This window comes from Caloenas nicobarica, chromosome 5 (assembly GCF_036013445.1).
Source record: "Caloenas nicobarica isolate bCalNic1 chromosome 5, bCalNic1.hap1, whole genome shotgun sequence".
Lineage (NCBI taxonomy): Eukaryota > Metazoa > Chordata > Aves > Columbiformes > Columbidae > Caloenas > Caloenas nicobarica.
The window spans coordinates 56,905,965-56,922,443 of record NC_088249.1 but is presented as its reverse complement, the minus strand read 5'-3'; the positions used below and the strand labels follow the sequence as shown (position 1 = coordinate 56,922,443).

Genomic DNA, 16,479 nt, shown 5'->3' with positions numbered 1-16,479 from the left:
AGAGAAACCGTACAATAATTCAAATACAGAAAAAAACCACCTTATTGTGCTTCATAATCTCTTGGATTTAAAAAATAAATTACTTCGCTTGTTGTTCATAGAAAAATCTTGTCTAGAAGACAAACTTTCATGGTTTCTTCAGAAATGGATTAGACCTTCATATGTTTGAGATTTAGGGTGAGTTTTTCTGTGTGGATCTCCGTGTCCCATCAGTGGAAGCTTCAAGCATCAGCTCTTCCACCCGAAGGAGAACGCAGTGCAGTTGTGCTTGCTGTGGCTGTGCCTGAGACCCTGCTGTGGTGGGAGCACGTGCGCCTGGCTGGTTGGAAGCACCACAAGAAGAGCAACGTGTGCATCGCCGTGTTGGAACAGTGTTCCCTGATCTCTTTTCAGGCCATCACATTATAAGTGCTCTTTTCTCCTGGGCTGGAACTCAGCTCTCTTCTGGACAAGCCTTCTGTATTCTGCATTCTCTTTCCCAGTCATTTTCATAGGTTCAAGTTTTTTTTCTTGGATACTTTTCAAGTGATCAGTAGCTAATTAAAGAAGCTTAAAATAGCTTTGGAACACTTGAGTTCCGTGTTTGCAGGCCCAGACATATGGAATTCAAAGGGATCCGCGCAGCTGAAGGCCTGTGGGCCTGGCTCTTCGTGACGGTTTCTGTCCACTGTTCCCCCGCCTCACCCCAAGCCTTGGCTGAGTTGACCTGTGTTGCACCTGATGGATGTGTCTTGTCTCTCTGTCAAGTTCTCGCCTATAGTTTCTTCCTGAAAAGTCTTCTTTCACTAGAAAAATAATTTTAGTTATTTGTTTACAGACTTTTGGCCCTCAGTTTTGTCCAACCAGCTGTGACAGTGCCTTCTCAGTCGCCATAGGTTTCTTGAAATGTAGATTCTCTTAAGTACTTTCTGAGGGATCTAACCTCTGACACTTACTCAGAATACTTTCAAAGCTCCCAGTGAGTTGATAACAGAATTTACTACCTCCTGCTGGTATTGCCAATAGCCAAGTTGAAGACTCTTTTTCTGAAATGCTTTTGATACACATGTACTTTATTTTTGTATTACTTCAAGTGGGAGTGTGAAGTATTTTGAAGTTCTAGACAGTCAATTTCTTCCTGTAATTTCTGTTTTTTGTCTTCTCTAACCATGATATTCTATTTTTTTCTGTATGGCAATGATTCAAAAATTGTTTTAGTAAAGCAATTGCTTGCTTCACTTAAAAGGATGATATCAGTAAGAAAATAAAGCTGCTGAGTGAGATTCTGGTTGTCTATACCTTTACCTACCAGTTTCTTTTACTTTATTTTGGTTTGTTTAGATTTTTGTGGGTTTTTTGAGTGCTTTTTCTCTCTTTTTTTTTTTCCCTGTAACTGGAATATGCTCCTGATACGTTCTACTCGCTCTTCTGTATAGTTGACTAACATTTGTTTTTTGCTGTTTGTAAAACAGGGAATGTTCAGTGCAGATACAGGTGATGGTGCACTCAGTTCTACGTGGAATCAGAAATTGCTTGAACTTTTGTAAGGGCTTGCTCATGTTCTTGCACATGCAATAATGTGAGGCCTAGGTTGTCCTTGAGAATATAAATATATATTTTTTAATGTCCTTTGTTTATTAAATCTCCTAGTGCTCGAACCTGTGACAGTTGAGGTGGTTAAGATAATTTCTTGTTCTCCTAGGTCAAATGAGATTGCGATACTTATTGGGTGGATTTAGATTTAGAATAGTACATGTCGGAATCGGAGGGTTTGCTTGTGAGATTGACTTTTTTTTTAAAAAACCAAGCAAATAAACAAAAACCCTACTATCCCCCCTAACCAAAACAAAACAACCACAAAACTCTGCTGCCAGATGCAATCCATTTTGAAACAAATTGCTTAGCATATTAAGTTGCAGTCAGTCCTTGGAATAGGAGTAACTTTACTTGGCAGTGAATGTGTTTTGCTTTAAGATTCCTTTGACATATTTCTGACTTCATGCATCTGGAAATTCTTCTTTTGTCCCACTATATTGGCACAGCCTGTATGTTTTGGATCAGTGTAAGCCAAATGTATGAATATCTCGATTTGATTGACCTCGAGGGAGTTGTCTCTCATTTGGAAAAGGGTTAGAGGAATGCAGGTGCCTGCAAGACAGTGAAGAATCTGAAGCTGCTCCTAGTGCTGAGCCAGTGCCCAGGAACTGGCAGAGACGGTGGTGCTGGAGCCCTTCAGCACTGCCTTCACCACACTGTTCTGAGGGAGCTGGTTTGCATTCCTGCAATTTATATTGCTCGTGTATCTGTGAAACAGACCTATTCCTTATCTCTGTAGAGCACCTAGAGCTCTTCTAAAAAGTGTGCACTGGTTTGGGACAACTGTGACATCTACTTGGAGCTAAAAACAATAAAAGGAGAAATGCGGTGCACCACTGCCACAGACTACGATCTTGAACAGTTTTTATTTTCTGGGTATTTGCTATCTGCTGCCATTTCGAAGTACAAATAAAGGATTTTTTTCTGCTTTGCTTTTGAATCACTCCTCCCCATTTTTGTTTTGCTTGCTTAAAATTATGTTCACTCTGGAGATTTAAAGTATTAGTTTTATTTCTTTGCAGCATTAGTCCTGTGTTGCTCAACTCTAATCTCTCATGTAGGACATTTTCTTGTGCTTCCAATGATTTAGGAAACTTGCTGCTTGGTGCAGGCATCTTTAATCAGCCTGTTGGACACAAAAGTGAACGTGAGTAGGAAGTACTTGGACCCACTGCTTTTACTAACTGCAGTTCTTTCTTACTGTAGTTACAGGTTTTTTGAAGTAAAAGGCCAAATTAAAGTGACCTGTGTTTTCTCTAAGGAGTCTGACATACTGAAAGCCCATGCTGAGAAAAAATTGTTGAAAAATGTTTCTTTTACACCATGCTTTCAGCTATGAATAGGCACGCCTCGGGCAAACTCTCCAGGCAAGCCTTTATTCTGGTGCTCAACTGCATTGCATGCTACCTGTCTATAGGGACTGTGTACATAATTTTTTCCCCTTCAGGTTAAAGAGAAGCCTAATCCTGGCAAGCAGCCCATCTTTCTGGTTTATCCATATAGTTTCTGAAGATACGGAAGTCATCTGTGGTCTAGCACTGTAGGGGCACCTCTCTGCCTTAAAGCAGCAGTGTGGGAGTTGCATGTGGAATGGAAACTACTTGACAAATATAAAACTATTTAATTGTAATCCATAAAGTAGGAAGATTAGAAGGAAAAATATTCTGGAATGTGATCATGTAATGGTTTTAAATTTGGCCAAGTCAGAGAATTTCTGTAGGCACTTGATAGACTTCTAGTAGGATGTGAGAATGGAGAGGTAGAATCGTGGTTCTTGGAGTTGACACCTTCTTCCCATCCTGCTCCTCTCTCTGCAGACCCAAGATCCCTCAATTCTTCTTTTACCTGGACTTACTTGCTTTTTACAGATCAACAAAAATGTCTAAATACACTAGATATAAATGAATCCTAGCGCAAGTAACTTCTCATACACACTATAAAGCAGGGGTGTCAAACTCATTTTCACCAGGGGCCACATCAGCCTCATGGTTGCCTTCAAAGGACTGAATGTAATTTTAGGACTGTATAAACGAGCTTTTAGGATTTTAGGACTGTGAAAATGAGTTTGACACCCCCTGCTTTAAAGGATATTTTACCTACAGTAATTGGTTAGAAGAACAAGTAAGCCTTTTTCTGTGTTCTTAAGTGGTCGTGTTAAAAAGTAGTGGATTTTCTTTTCCTTGCACAGTGATTAATTAAGTACTTTCCAAACTAATAGCACATTAGTGGTATGTAATTTTTTTCCCCAGTAGTGACTCTGTGTCATTTGCACCAGAATAAGCATATTCTGGTTTCAAAAACAAGAGCAAGACCACTACTGAAGCACTTCTTCTCCTTTTAATGTTTTTATTATTGTTACTCTAAAATCTTACGTAATGCTTTGGTACTAGCAGTGTGCTGCTTTCTTCTTTCTTAAAACCAAAAAAATTCCATACCCTCTCAGGGTAGGTGTAACTTAAGAAAACACTTAAATATTTTGGTTTATGTTTGCAGGCTTCTTGCCTTTGTTGTTGCCTTTTGCCGACAGCTCCTGACATGCACAAAGCCTGCAGAATGTAGTCAGTGCTACTTGGAGAGTACGACCATGCAGGCCAAATAGTTGGGAATGGCTTAAGCCATGTGGATATCCAGGGTCAGAGAGCTGCATTTGCAGATAACTCGGCTGCAGGAGGTAGCTGCAAAGTGGATAGAAATTCTGAATTATTGATGTTACTTTGTAATTAATTTGAAAGGCGAATAATAAAGTTAGCTTAATGACAGAGTGAGAAGTTGTATTTAAATTAGCCAGCAGGCTTAGACAGGGGATGTTGTGTAGTAGGAAAACACTGTTTCTATTCTGAGACTTGTTCTTTCAAATAAACAGCTGAATAGGAACCAGCTGGAATGTTTGTATATCTGTGGCTACATTTAAAGTTCCTTCTAAAGCTGAAGAAAATAGGGTATGGAATAGATTCTTCTTCTTCCTGAAGCGTACCATTAATTCATCACTTCTTTGCAGTCAGGCTGTGATTAAAGCTGCAAACCAGTAAGTGATTGTGTAGGCAGAAACTGGTGTCCTGGCAGAATGGGGGAGCGCTGCTGGTGATGTTCATTGATTGTTCCCTAAATGCTTCAATCCAAGCAAGCTTTTGTCAAAAACTTTAAATCGTTTAAGCTATTCTTGCTTGTTTTGTTTGAAGGGTCCCTCAGTCACAGTAGATCTACTGTGAGGCAATGACAAGTAGCTCTGTGCAGTAACCTTTTCCATTAGCAGAGCTTGATCTGAAAAGAAAAATCAAAAGCCTAGATTTTGGAATTATGACTGATGTTTGCAAAACCTGTGCTGAGTTTCTCCTGGGTTATGGGACTCCTTGCAGACCTCAAACTCTGTAACTTTGTCTTCAAACAAAATTAATCATGAACGCTAGGAACTGAATTTCTTGGCCCTTTGTCTTCTGCTATCTGAAGTCTGAGTGGAAGATGGCTAAAGGACAGAATTAAAGCAATAGCCTTAAAAAGTGCATGGCTAAGCTTGATTTTTCTCCAGAGTGTTTGTTTAGAACAGATGTTATTTTTTCAGGTTTCATCTGCACTCTGCTACGGCGCGCAACAGCTTCAGAAACCTCAACACCTGAACCTGTGCATTCAAGAGTGTCTGCCAATTTGATAGTGTCTGTAGTTTTACGAACATATTAGGACATGTGTACCCCACACCTCAACACACATATGAAGGGTACTTTTTTCCCATTCCTCCTATTGTCCCGGCTTTCCTGGCTGGAACTGGATATTGCTGCAGTATCATGAAAAAAAGCATCCTATGTTTCCAGTTTGTACTATTAATATATTTATAACTTGACTGAAGGCAGGAATTGTCTTAGTTGTGAGCTTGTTTTACACTCTTTCCACCCTGGCAGCTCAGAAGCAGTCTGAATGTTTCAGTAGTTGTATTAGCCCACACACTCTGAGTTCATCTGGTGTTGCCTCTTCCTTTACAGTGCATAGGTATCAAAAACCATTAAAGATGATTCTGTAGTAAAAGAGAGGAGGGCGAGGTGTTGGCCCTGTGTACTACAGTGTTAACAGCTCTAGTCACCAGCTGCTGAATAAAAAGATCCTTTGGTATGCGTGATGCACAGGGGCATTTAGCACTGCTGGTAAATTCTAGGAGATGAATTGTTTTTACATTGAACTGAGACTTGGGTCATACATGGCAAAAGATAAATGAAGCTGATCCTTTTATTTTCTACACAGTTATTTCAGTCGCACTGTTGGGTTGGCTGCCATACAGCATACTTTGTAGACATTTAATCACTCTTTAAAAAATGTTTATTTGGAGATACCAGATGCCCTGGGTTTTGTCCAAGACTTCCATAGAAAACAGAGAAATTATTTCCGATGTGTTTCTTAGCTGATTACAATACTGCTTCCATACTCAAACTGGTGTTCCTGGTAATCCTGGTATAGGTAGCAGAGGGTGACTTAATGGATGCTAAGACTCAATTTGCTCATTTCCCTATGACTTGTAGAATGACCTACTTTGCATTGAGCTCTCTTTGTTGTTGCAGCAAAATGTGCTTAGGTGTACATGTCTGGGTTTTCATTAAGATGCCACTCAGCTAGTACTGGGTTTTGTGGTTTCTGTTTTAAAGCAAGCTCTCATTTCTTGAACTTAAATTCATTTACTGAAAAATGTTTGTGAAAGAAATATTTTTTTTCTTGATGTTTTTCAGATTATCAGAGACTGATGACTGTGGCAGAGACCATCACAGCACTAATGTTTCCATTTCAGTGGCAGCATGTGTATGTTCCTATTCTTCCAGCATCCCTCCTCCATTTTCTAGATGCCCCTGTCCCTTACCTCATGGGCTTGCACTCTAATGGGCTGGATGACAGGTCTAAGCTGGAACTTCCTCAAGAGGTGAGAGGAGCTTGTCTCGATTGATTAAATGTTGTACATGACTATGAGGGAAGAGAGAAATGAGCCAAAACACTAGTGCTAACTGTAACAGCTGTTGTGAAGTTCTTGCTGGCCCTGGTTTGGGATAGCTCTTTCTTTATTTTGGAGATGCTGAAGAAAATCTGGTGAAATAGATAAATAAACCCCTGTTTTGGAAATTTTAAACTGTGATTTTACAGGTACTGATGCAGTGAGGTTACAGAAAGAACATTTTTGTGCTGCAAAACTTAGACCTGTAATGCTAGGGAAAGCAAGAAAGTGCAGTGTGAATTCCGTGACTGTGGCTGCTGCGGTGGCGTGCTGAGCGAGCAAAGCTTGAGTGGCTTCAGCGCTGCGCTGGCTCCTGCCTGCACAGGGCTAGGTTGGGTTTCCCTGCACTGCAGTTCTGAGTTGGGGTTGGCTTACGTGGACTCAGCCTGTCAGGTGTATGCACTAAAACTATTTCCAATTTTCTTCTAGAATGCATACTTCAGTCTGCAGCAAAATGTCAGCATATACTTGACCAAACTGGTGCTATTGGAATAGTGCTCAGGACGTTCTCCCATGTAGTGAGACTCTGTTAACACCAGCCACTGTATGAAGAAGCAAACAGTCTGTAAAGGTTCTGCAACTCGTACACAGGGCTTGGACTATGCTCAAACTGCTTAGAAGTTGTTTTTATTTACTTTATACCACTGTTCACTGCACAAATATTCATTTTAGGGACATGCCAAGAGCAAGTTTAAGAGCTGGTGGTGAGGATCGGGGACCGAGAGTGGTTCTGTTCCCTGAGGTAGCAAAGGAGATGTCTGCAGGAGCCAGGGACCACCTGGCAGACACGTGTCAGGAGCTCGGCATCTGCCTGGCTCGGGAGGCAGCTCCGTCCGTCAGCCGTGTGACTTCTCTCATTGAGCGCCGTTGAACGGTTTATTTGCTCTTGTATGTAGAAAGTGCTGAGTGTTGACAGGATGGTCTGGCTGGCCGATGTCAAGAAGCAGGACACCTCTATCAGGTGGCCCTGTGGGAAGCAAGTACTTGCAGAGCCATGGAACAACAGTGTTGGCCCCTGCTAGAGGCTGTTTACTCGTAGGTGTAACTTTGTGCGGGAAGGACTGGGTAAACCATGGCAAACACCTACTTACTGGCACTGGTAGGATTCTCTGATCTCTGCCATTTTCTCTGGTTGTCTGTTTTCTTCTGTTATCATCTGCTTTCCCAGTAATGTAAAAGTGTGGCAGGCAGTTTTGTGGTGGTGTTTTTTAATTTTGTTATCAGGCAGTGCTGCAACACAGCTTGACACAAAAAAAAAACTTATTTAAAAAGCTGCATGAAATTAAAGACAAGATATTTTTGTGAACCTCCAGTCTGGTCACCATGCCAACATTGCTCTTTTTCTCAAATCCATATGCTGGTAGTTTTCATTTGTTTTTCCTGGCAAGTTCAAAGGAAAATTTCTCTTCAAACTGTGTTATCTTTTCTGTGGAAACTAAGTTATTCAATCTTTCAGTTTCTTTCTTTTCTCCCTTTTTTTTTTTTTTTGCACTGCCATAATTAATAACAGAGTAGTGTATGTTCTTGCCATGAAAACAGACTATTGCTTTGGTTTACCACATTTTTACAGAATTTTGGATGTACTGACAGGCCTAATTAATATGATTAGTATACTTTTTAGACAGAATAGCTGGTAAAGTAAAATGCTTGTGTGGATATGCATGTTAATACGCACCATGGGTGTTATCACTATTGTAACAAGCTTCTAAAAGACTGTCCTGCTTTTGTAAAGAATTTTCTCATTTTAAAATCACTGTAATACTTCCAACTAAATAAACATAATTTCAAATAGATATTTCAATTATTTAAAAGGTAAATTATTTTGAAGAATCTTATCAGCTTACTTTGGAGGTTTAAAGTAAGGTGGGTGGTCTTTTTTCGGATGTTAAAAATGAAATCAAAGTAGTATTAAACAGTAATCTGGCATGTCAATTTACCTTTTGTTTTACAAATAGCCTTTCATGAATGTGGAAGATTAGATTTTTTGATTGTATCTTACAGAGGTCAGAACTGTCTGGGAGGGCAGGAAGGGGAGGACACACAGGACTGAGATATGGGCAGCAACGTGCCCATGTGATGGAATTTGCTGAAGGACTTAAACTTGGCCTTCTGAAGCTTCAGCTTTTCTCTTTCATATTCTAAGAGTGAGCTCTTAAAGCTTTGTACATGCTGAGTATGACTTAGTCTGAGAAATCCCCTTGGTAGTTACTGCTGAGTAAGGTTTCTTGTGAACTGTTGAAGTCCCTGGCACTGCTGGCTGGGAATGTAGCTGTGCCATAGGAATGGTCTTGAACATGTGCTGGAGTCTTAAAAGATGAGTAAGAAGTTATCCTATACCAATAGATTTGCTTATATGAGAGGCAAAGTAGACTAGGAAGAGCAGCAGCTCTCTATTGTTGAGATTTTCATTGTAGAGGGTTTATTTTAAAAAAGTAACCAAACAGAAATACTCCAAACCCCGCTGCTGTTGCAACAAGAAGTGAATGTACTATTTTAAAATGTAAAGCAGAATTCAAAGTGTGTACTGGTCTTGCTAAGTGAAACTAATGGTCAGGATCTGTATTTCTGGTATGAATAATTTGAATAATCAGTCACCTTTAGTATATTTAGAACTGGAGATTACAGGTTCATCTCAAAATTAGTTTGCTTTATGCTGAGGCTTTCAGATACCCTTCACTTAAAGAGCCAAAGAAGCTGTACACTGAATTCCTGACATAGCAACTGACAAGGAACATGCAGAACATGTTGTGCTGTACAACAGTAGAGGACATATGGATTCTATTATTTGTACTTCAATAAAGACAAATTTTTCCTAAGTAACAAAAGGGATATTAATATTTAACATTGCTTATCTCTGAAGTTTGGAATGTATATGATCTTTTGTAAAATCATCTGGGCTATATGAGGAACTTAATTTCCAAGTCCTGCTTCTAGGCTCCTGATTCATCGATATAGTAAGTATCAGAATTTTCCTCACTTACCACATAGAGTATATAAAGAGCTGTTCTATGTTCTAATTTATTTTGAGTTCTGCCAAAAAAAAAAAAATTTCTTTGTCTTGAAACCGCATAAACTGCATTTCTGTTGCTGATCTATTTGCATGGATGCATGGGACAGCTGCTGTTAAAGAAAGCAATATCTAATTTAGACAAGGGCCAAAGAAGTGAGCTTTGATAGAAAATCTCATTAGTGCTTCTCAATTGAAGGGCATTGTGGAAGAATATAATATTTTTATCTAGTGTAGTATGGATGCCTCAGCGTCACTATAGACTTCGTGATTGTGGTTTTATAATGAAGTTTTTAAAAGACTGATTTATCTTGCTTGAAGTGTTCTAGGCTAGTGTATGTGAGAATACTATCTGTCCCAACTTGGTCAGATTTTCTTTAAGTCTTGCACACGTGCCATATGGCTTGTTTTGGTTTGCTTGCAGTGGCAGTCTCCCAGGTTTTGGTCACAGCTGGTGCTTTAAAGGAATGCTTTACCCTGGAAGCATGGAAACCCAGCTGTATCCTAGTTGTTGCTTTGTCAGATGATCATTAATCTTCAGCAAATTAACTGCATTTGTACAAAATTCAAGTTTAGACTATCCCTTGGGTACATCAGAAAACAGCACCTGATGGAGAATTCATTGGAGTTCACCAGTGACATATGAAGACCTGACTCTCTGTGGCCCAGTGAAATTGTAGAAAAGGCTGGCGGCTTACTATGGAGTTGAGTTGCTTGTATGTGTCAGTGGTACGGTGCATGTAAAGTTAGGCTTGTTCTTATATGTATTGCTGCTTTGTTGAGGGCTCTTTCTGTATGTGTGAACATCCTTGTGGTTTCACTGTGTGCTGCATCAGAGGCTTGTGAGGAACTCAGAAGAAAAAGGGGGGTGCATGGGAGATGTGGTGCTAGAATAAGGTGCTGCAGAAACCAAAGGGGAAGGGAAGAGCATGTAGCCGTTTCAAATGTTGCTGGGGAAAGTGTGGTTTGTTTATCAGTAAAACTGATCAAAAAAAGTGGTTAAACTAGCTTTCTTGCAGATCATAAACTGAGCAAGTACTAAAGTAAGTTGGTTTTTTTTGATGTGTCTTTGAATTTCCTTTTAAAGAAACTTTTGCAGTGCTATAGCAATACATTTTTAACAAGCAAATTAATCTGGGCCATTTCATGCTACAGGATTTGCATGTACATGTATGTCCGTACCCTCTAATGCAGGAGAAAGGTAGAAATTGAAATTCTTTTGAGTGAAAATAATGCTAGTTTTGTGGCACTGTTTGTTATAATAAATCAAACAAAAGTAGTATCTCGTTAAAAAAACCTTGTTTTTAATGAAGTGATCCCAGGGGTCTTGGGCAATAGCTTTCTCTTTTAGAAAAGTTGAAAGATTTGGAAAGCCAAAATCCTGTTCTCTGCTAATATAAGACAGAGATATATTCTCAGTATTTTTATTTTGACCATTAAAAAGATGCTAAATCTTAACAAATTCTGTGGGGTTTTATTTTTGTATGTTGTTTCAGAAGATAAGAAAGATCACTTGAAAAGCCTTGCTTCCTTTTGATGCTGATACATTTAGACCAGACTGACCAAGATAATTATTTTGAAAGATAATCACTGCTTTGTATGTGTTCTCAGGCTATCTGCTGGTGTGATAGATCCTTGATAATACTGCAAATTTATTGACAGACTTCAGTTCTATGTTTTCCTGTATTTCAGTGTTAAACAGCCACTTGAGGAGTTAAATTTGTGTTTCTGAAAGCTGCAGCTGTAAGTTGTTTTCAGTCACAAAAGGCCACAGTTTGCTTACAGGAATGGCCCAGGAGCATCCTTCAGAGTTTAGGAGCACCGTGAACGCACATATGTGTATAAATTTGCATATCCGTGTTTTTCTGTGTGTTACGTGGGTGGTTATTTGCAAGGTTGGGACCTAATGCATGAAGGTGATACATGCTGTAAATGAATGGTTTTTAGTTTTTCAATGCTGTATTCAAATAGGAGCCTTAACTCAGAACCATGTTTCACGCTGACTGTCTAGGAGGGGATGTGAAAACCTGTATGTGACCTACACTTCGAGCACCTAGGCTGCGCAGAGAATCCAAGTAGTGGTGATTGTGCTGTCAGAACTGACTGTTCTGAATTGATGTAGGCATCTATTTGCATACCATGTAATTATGTATTAATGTTTAAAATAATATTTTTTTCTTTAGGATGTCAGTGGGCTAGGGAGCTTACTCATTATTAGTGAATGTTAATTCCTCCTTTAGACACCCTTTTGACAGAACCTAAATAATTTCCTTCTATATTTTTGAACAGAGCTGAAAGGAAGGATATGGGCTTGATGCAGGCCTTGCTAGTTCTGTGGTGGGGTTTGTCCCTGATTGTGCTTGAGGTCAAACTAAAGAATTGCAATTGTGCTCTGGCTTTGGAATTGGTGGGTGTAGTCCAGACCCCACTGAGCCAGGGGGAATTTGTGCTGTTGACCTCAGGGGACCAGGCTTTGGCATCAGATACATGAACGCTGACTTACTTGCATCCACGTTTCTAAGGTTTGTAGGACTTTCATCTGGACACCCTGTTATTTGTGATGATAAAAGTTTATGGGACAGACAAGGTTTTAAACTAGGATGTGACACCCTTGTTGCTTAGTGTACTGTCTCAGGAGAACATTTTATTGTATCCTGATGTTATGTGTGCTCTCTTGTAACAACCTGCTATTTAAGTGGTGTGTAACTATTTGAGGTTTTATTTTGGCCAGAAAACAGATACCTCCGCAACAAATAAAAGAATATTTAATTGTTCTAGAGACCCGACATACCAAGTGACTAATTTAAGGATGCTCTTTAAATTGTATCTCTACTTACACATGTTGCTAAGTATCTTGTCTTTGTATTATTTTCCTTTTGTATGTGCAAAATGATGGTCACTGTATCCATAGAGGCTGACATACAGAGCTGTCAGCTGGTCACAGCTCACTCAGCTGTGCTGCCTCCAGAAACAAAACAAGTAAAACTTTGTGATCAAAGGCCCCTTTTGTTTTTCTACTTTGTGTACTCGCCCACCATGCAAAATGCTTTGAATGGCCATGATTTCATTAAAAATAAGTTCCATTTAATTTCTCTTGCTTTTTAAGGGAGGGAACCCCTCTATCCTTACTGGTATTCCTTTTTGTTGGATCTGTAGTGTAGCAGCATTGTGAGATTTGCTGTTACGGTGTCTGTTACTGGTGGTTTATTTACTTGGGATTTCAGTTTTACAGAAAAACGTTGGTTTGGTACCTCTTGACAGGCGTGTGAAGTGAGGTGTCTTTGCTATTTCTGTTCCCTGGGTAATGTGGCCTTTTCAGATAAGTACTTAGGCGGTTCTTGAGGATGAACTCAGTCTCCCTAAGTTAAGGGAGGCTAAAGCCATCTACTGAATCTCCTTTGTTTATGCTGCTCTAGGTAGTCCTTGATGTTACGGCTTATTAGCCAGGCACTGAGTAAGTGTAGACTGTCACCAGAAATATTCTTTACACTCTTGAGAGTGTTGCTGCACACTGACTTTTTTTTAAATGCTTCTATATAGGGCAAATTCTGGGAAATGTTGTAGTAAATTGCATGATAAGCAATCATCATTAGTGGCTTAGAGTGTTTAAATTACGTGTATTACTTGCAATTTTAGCAAGTATTAAATTTGGCGTTTTCTTCATTGGCAAGGAGTTTATTTTCAGTGTGAAGCCTAGAATCTCTACATTATAAGGTTAACATTTGGTTGCTTTTTGGCCAAGCACTTTTTAGGTACAACCAAACTTAACCAAGAGTGATGTTTTCTGCAGAATCTGTAATAAGGTAAAATAATCCAAAAAAGGAGGAAAGTTGAATGACATCGATTAAAGAGAGATTTAAAAGGAAGTAATACAATTGAACTGCCTGAAGAGTTTCTTAATGAGTCTGTCCTGCTATTTAGCAGACAGCTTGTGGGCAAATTCAATGTGTTTTGTTTTTCCCTAAGCACTGATTGGGAGGCATTGTGCCTAGTTTCAAGGCTTTATTTCTCTCATGTCTTGAGGTGCTTACAGTGTTCCTGATAAATAAGAGCTTAGCTTGACTTCTAATCATCACACAACCCTGTGTATAGTGGAAGTCTTGAAGTTCCTAAATTCAGGTGCTAACTTGAAACATGAGAGTTCTTGCGTCCATGCTGTGTCTTTGTGCCGCATACTGCTCTGAAGGAGAAGCAGGTGCATCTGTGTGCATCCCCAGCTGGAGCTGCTTTGCTGGGCAGGCACACACGCCACCACCTGCGCTTGAGCAGTGTTGATACAGGGGGAGTCTAAACAATGACAACCACCCTATTTAAAATATAAAAACTTTTTCTAGGGTGCACCAGAGGCTGTTTCAGAATCAAGGTGTCTTACTACTTCTTATTGACCTTGGATTCTTTTGCAATACCTAATTCAGTTTGTGATTTTAATTTACAGTGAAGGATCTATACAAGAGCTACTAAACTGTTTTATATGCATTCCTTTGAGCATAAGAAATCAATCCAAGTATTTAAATGCTAAACCGTCACGAAATGGAGAACTGGAATTCTTCTACTTTACTTTTGTAACTATGGGTAATATTGTGGCAGAGCAAAACTGGACTTTTTTTGTGCAAAGTTCTGTGCAAATCTAGTCTAATATGTCCAGTGGAGTTCTGCTCTAAGAACTACAATTTTCTTTTTTTTAATTTTAATGTTGAAGTTCAAGAAATAAAACACAACAGATGCTTGTGTTTTAAGGAGTTGACATCCTAACTCTGTACTGTAGAAATGCCAAGAGAGCTAAATCTGTCACAAGTATTAAATTTCTGTTTTCACAACACTTCAAATGAAGAGAGCTCATCAGGCACAGATTTTCCTGGTCTACCTATGATCAGTCCCACAGCAAAATCCTACTGCAAATACTTTGTCCTTACTGATGCGTCCCTGCTTGTGTACATTGCTCTGGTTTCTGGAGTCATCTGTCATTCATTCATTCAGTGTGAGGTTAATCTCCTTGTTCCCCCCACTTTGCTTTCCCCTTTGCTCCCCCCTTGTGCCCCCCTTTTTTTTTCTCTTTCTTTCTTCCATCCTTCTGCACTTAATCATAAGAAATAACTGGAAGATCTGTTAGCTCTTGTGACCTGATATGGTTTTTTTGCTGCAAAGCTGTAGTGAGAGCTGAGTTCAAGTGTGCCTCCTAGAATAATGCAATGAAGCCAGGTTGGAAGAACCCCATAATCTGGGTGAAGGGATTTTGTGTCGGGAAGACTAAACAGAAAAGTCACGGTCTGTGTTAATTCTGCAGTGAAGAAAAACTGAAATGCTTCTGCAGAAAAGCGATGTTTCTTCTGTATACTTAACTTTTCAAGCAGATTTCACACATGAATGGGGTTCTGGCTTTGATGTATGTAATTATATAATGTTGTGAAACCATTTGATACAGAGTTTGCAATGCAGAAGCCGAAAGGGGAAACCCGCCTCACCACATATAGGGTGAGGTAAATCCTTGAAAGATGTGTAGCTTCTTTTGATGTTGCTATGGAAGCCGCGTGGGTGGTCCTTTTTCCTTTCCTTTTCCTTTTTCCTTTCTTTTCCTTTCCAGTTGGTCTTTTTTGATGTTGAGATATAAATTGGAACAGGAAAACAGAATTGAAAGTAGTTCAATTCATTTTTCCCCTTGGAAACAAGCTTCTAAACTCATTCAAGGCATTACATTAGTTCTCAAGTTGCTTACAAAATGAGATGATAACTTTATTGTAGCTTCTGCAATATCAGTACACCTTTTAGAATGGACTTTGCCCAATCTCCTAGAGGAGTAGGCTGATAATCAGAGCGACAAGCAATCACCTGCTTACACATGCATATGTATAAAATAGCATTGCAAATATCTTGTAATTAAAATCTAGCTGTATGTGTATGAAAAATTTCATGCATCTGTACCTAATACATGCTACAATCACTTTCCTACCTAGTAAACGACTTTAAAATGCATCTTCTTTCTTATTTACCTCCTTGAAAGACCTGGAAATGTGGCCTGGTGCTGCTTTCTTCAAAGCCAACCAACCAGTTCCATTATGGTTGGGGCAAATATGTTTTACGAAATAACCAAACAAACGCAAATGTATTTGAATCTTATAACAAGCACAAAACCCAAAGATTAATAAGATGCGAACCTTGCGTTTAGTGATATTGTAATGGTATCCTGTTGTAAATTAAATCCCAGGCTAACCTGTGCTTTGTGGATGTAGACAACCATTTCATCGAGCTGCCAGAAGACTTACCCCAGTTCCCAAATAAACTTGAGTTCATTCAGGAAGTTTCAGAGATACTAACGGCTTTTGGAATTCCACCTGAGGGAAACCTTCACTGCAGTGAAAGTGCCTCCAAGATGAAGAGCCTCAGAGCATGTGACCTGGTTTCTGATAAAAGAAATGGGAACATAGCAGGATCGCCTTTGAATTCCTATGAACTGCTAAAGGAAAATGAGACTATTGCAAGACTCCAAGCACTTGTTAAAAGAACAGGCGTGAGTCTAGAAAAGGTGAGCTATGAAATTATCTACACTCTCGCTGGACCTGCTGTAGCAGGTAGTCTAAAGTCATAGTCCAAAGACTCAGTTTGTCTGTCTTCACTAGAAATAGCTCTATGTTAACATGTTTGCAAACCTCGTGAACATCTGTAGAGAGAAGGGCAAGCTTAGGGGAGAGAGGGAGTGGGGTTAAACCCCACAGTATGTAGGGAAACCTTTGGCTGTCCTCCAGGTGTTTCTTTGCCAAGATAATGTATTCAAAAATATACCCTGCTTTGTTTATTCTTGGTTTTAAGATTTATTCTAAATGTACACCACTTTCTGATGATTTATATGGCTAAAACTGACATCCAGATAATCCTGAAGATGGAATCCGATTTTGGTTTCTGTAGGTATCTTTATTTCTCATTGTGTGCAGAATAT

At 39.4% G+C, this 16,479-nt stretch overlaps 1 protein-coding gene across 3 annotated transcripts in view; it reads left to right on the top strand.

The window, feature by feature from the left end:
- DENND5A (DENN domain containing 5A) overlaps window positions 1-16,479 on the top strand; it is a 66,599-nt gene that overhangs the window by 22,833 nt on the left and 27,287 nt on the right. For 2 of the 3 annotated variants that reach the window (XM_065635341.1, XM_065635340.1), the window contains exons 5-6: window positions 6,285-6,472; window positions 15,751-16,068. In XM_065635341.1, the coding sequence (XP_065491413.1) occupies window positions 6,285-6,472; window positions 15,751-16,068 (506 nt within the window). The remainder of the gene's footprint in view (window positions 1-6,284; window positions 6,473-15,750; window positions 16,069-16,479) is intronic. The other variant, XM_065635342.1, reaches the window with a different exon arrangement.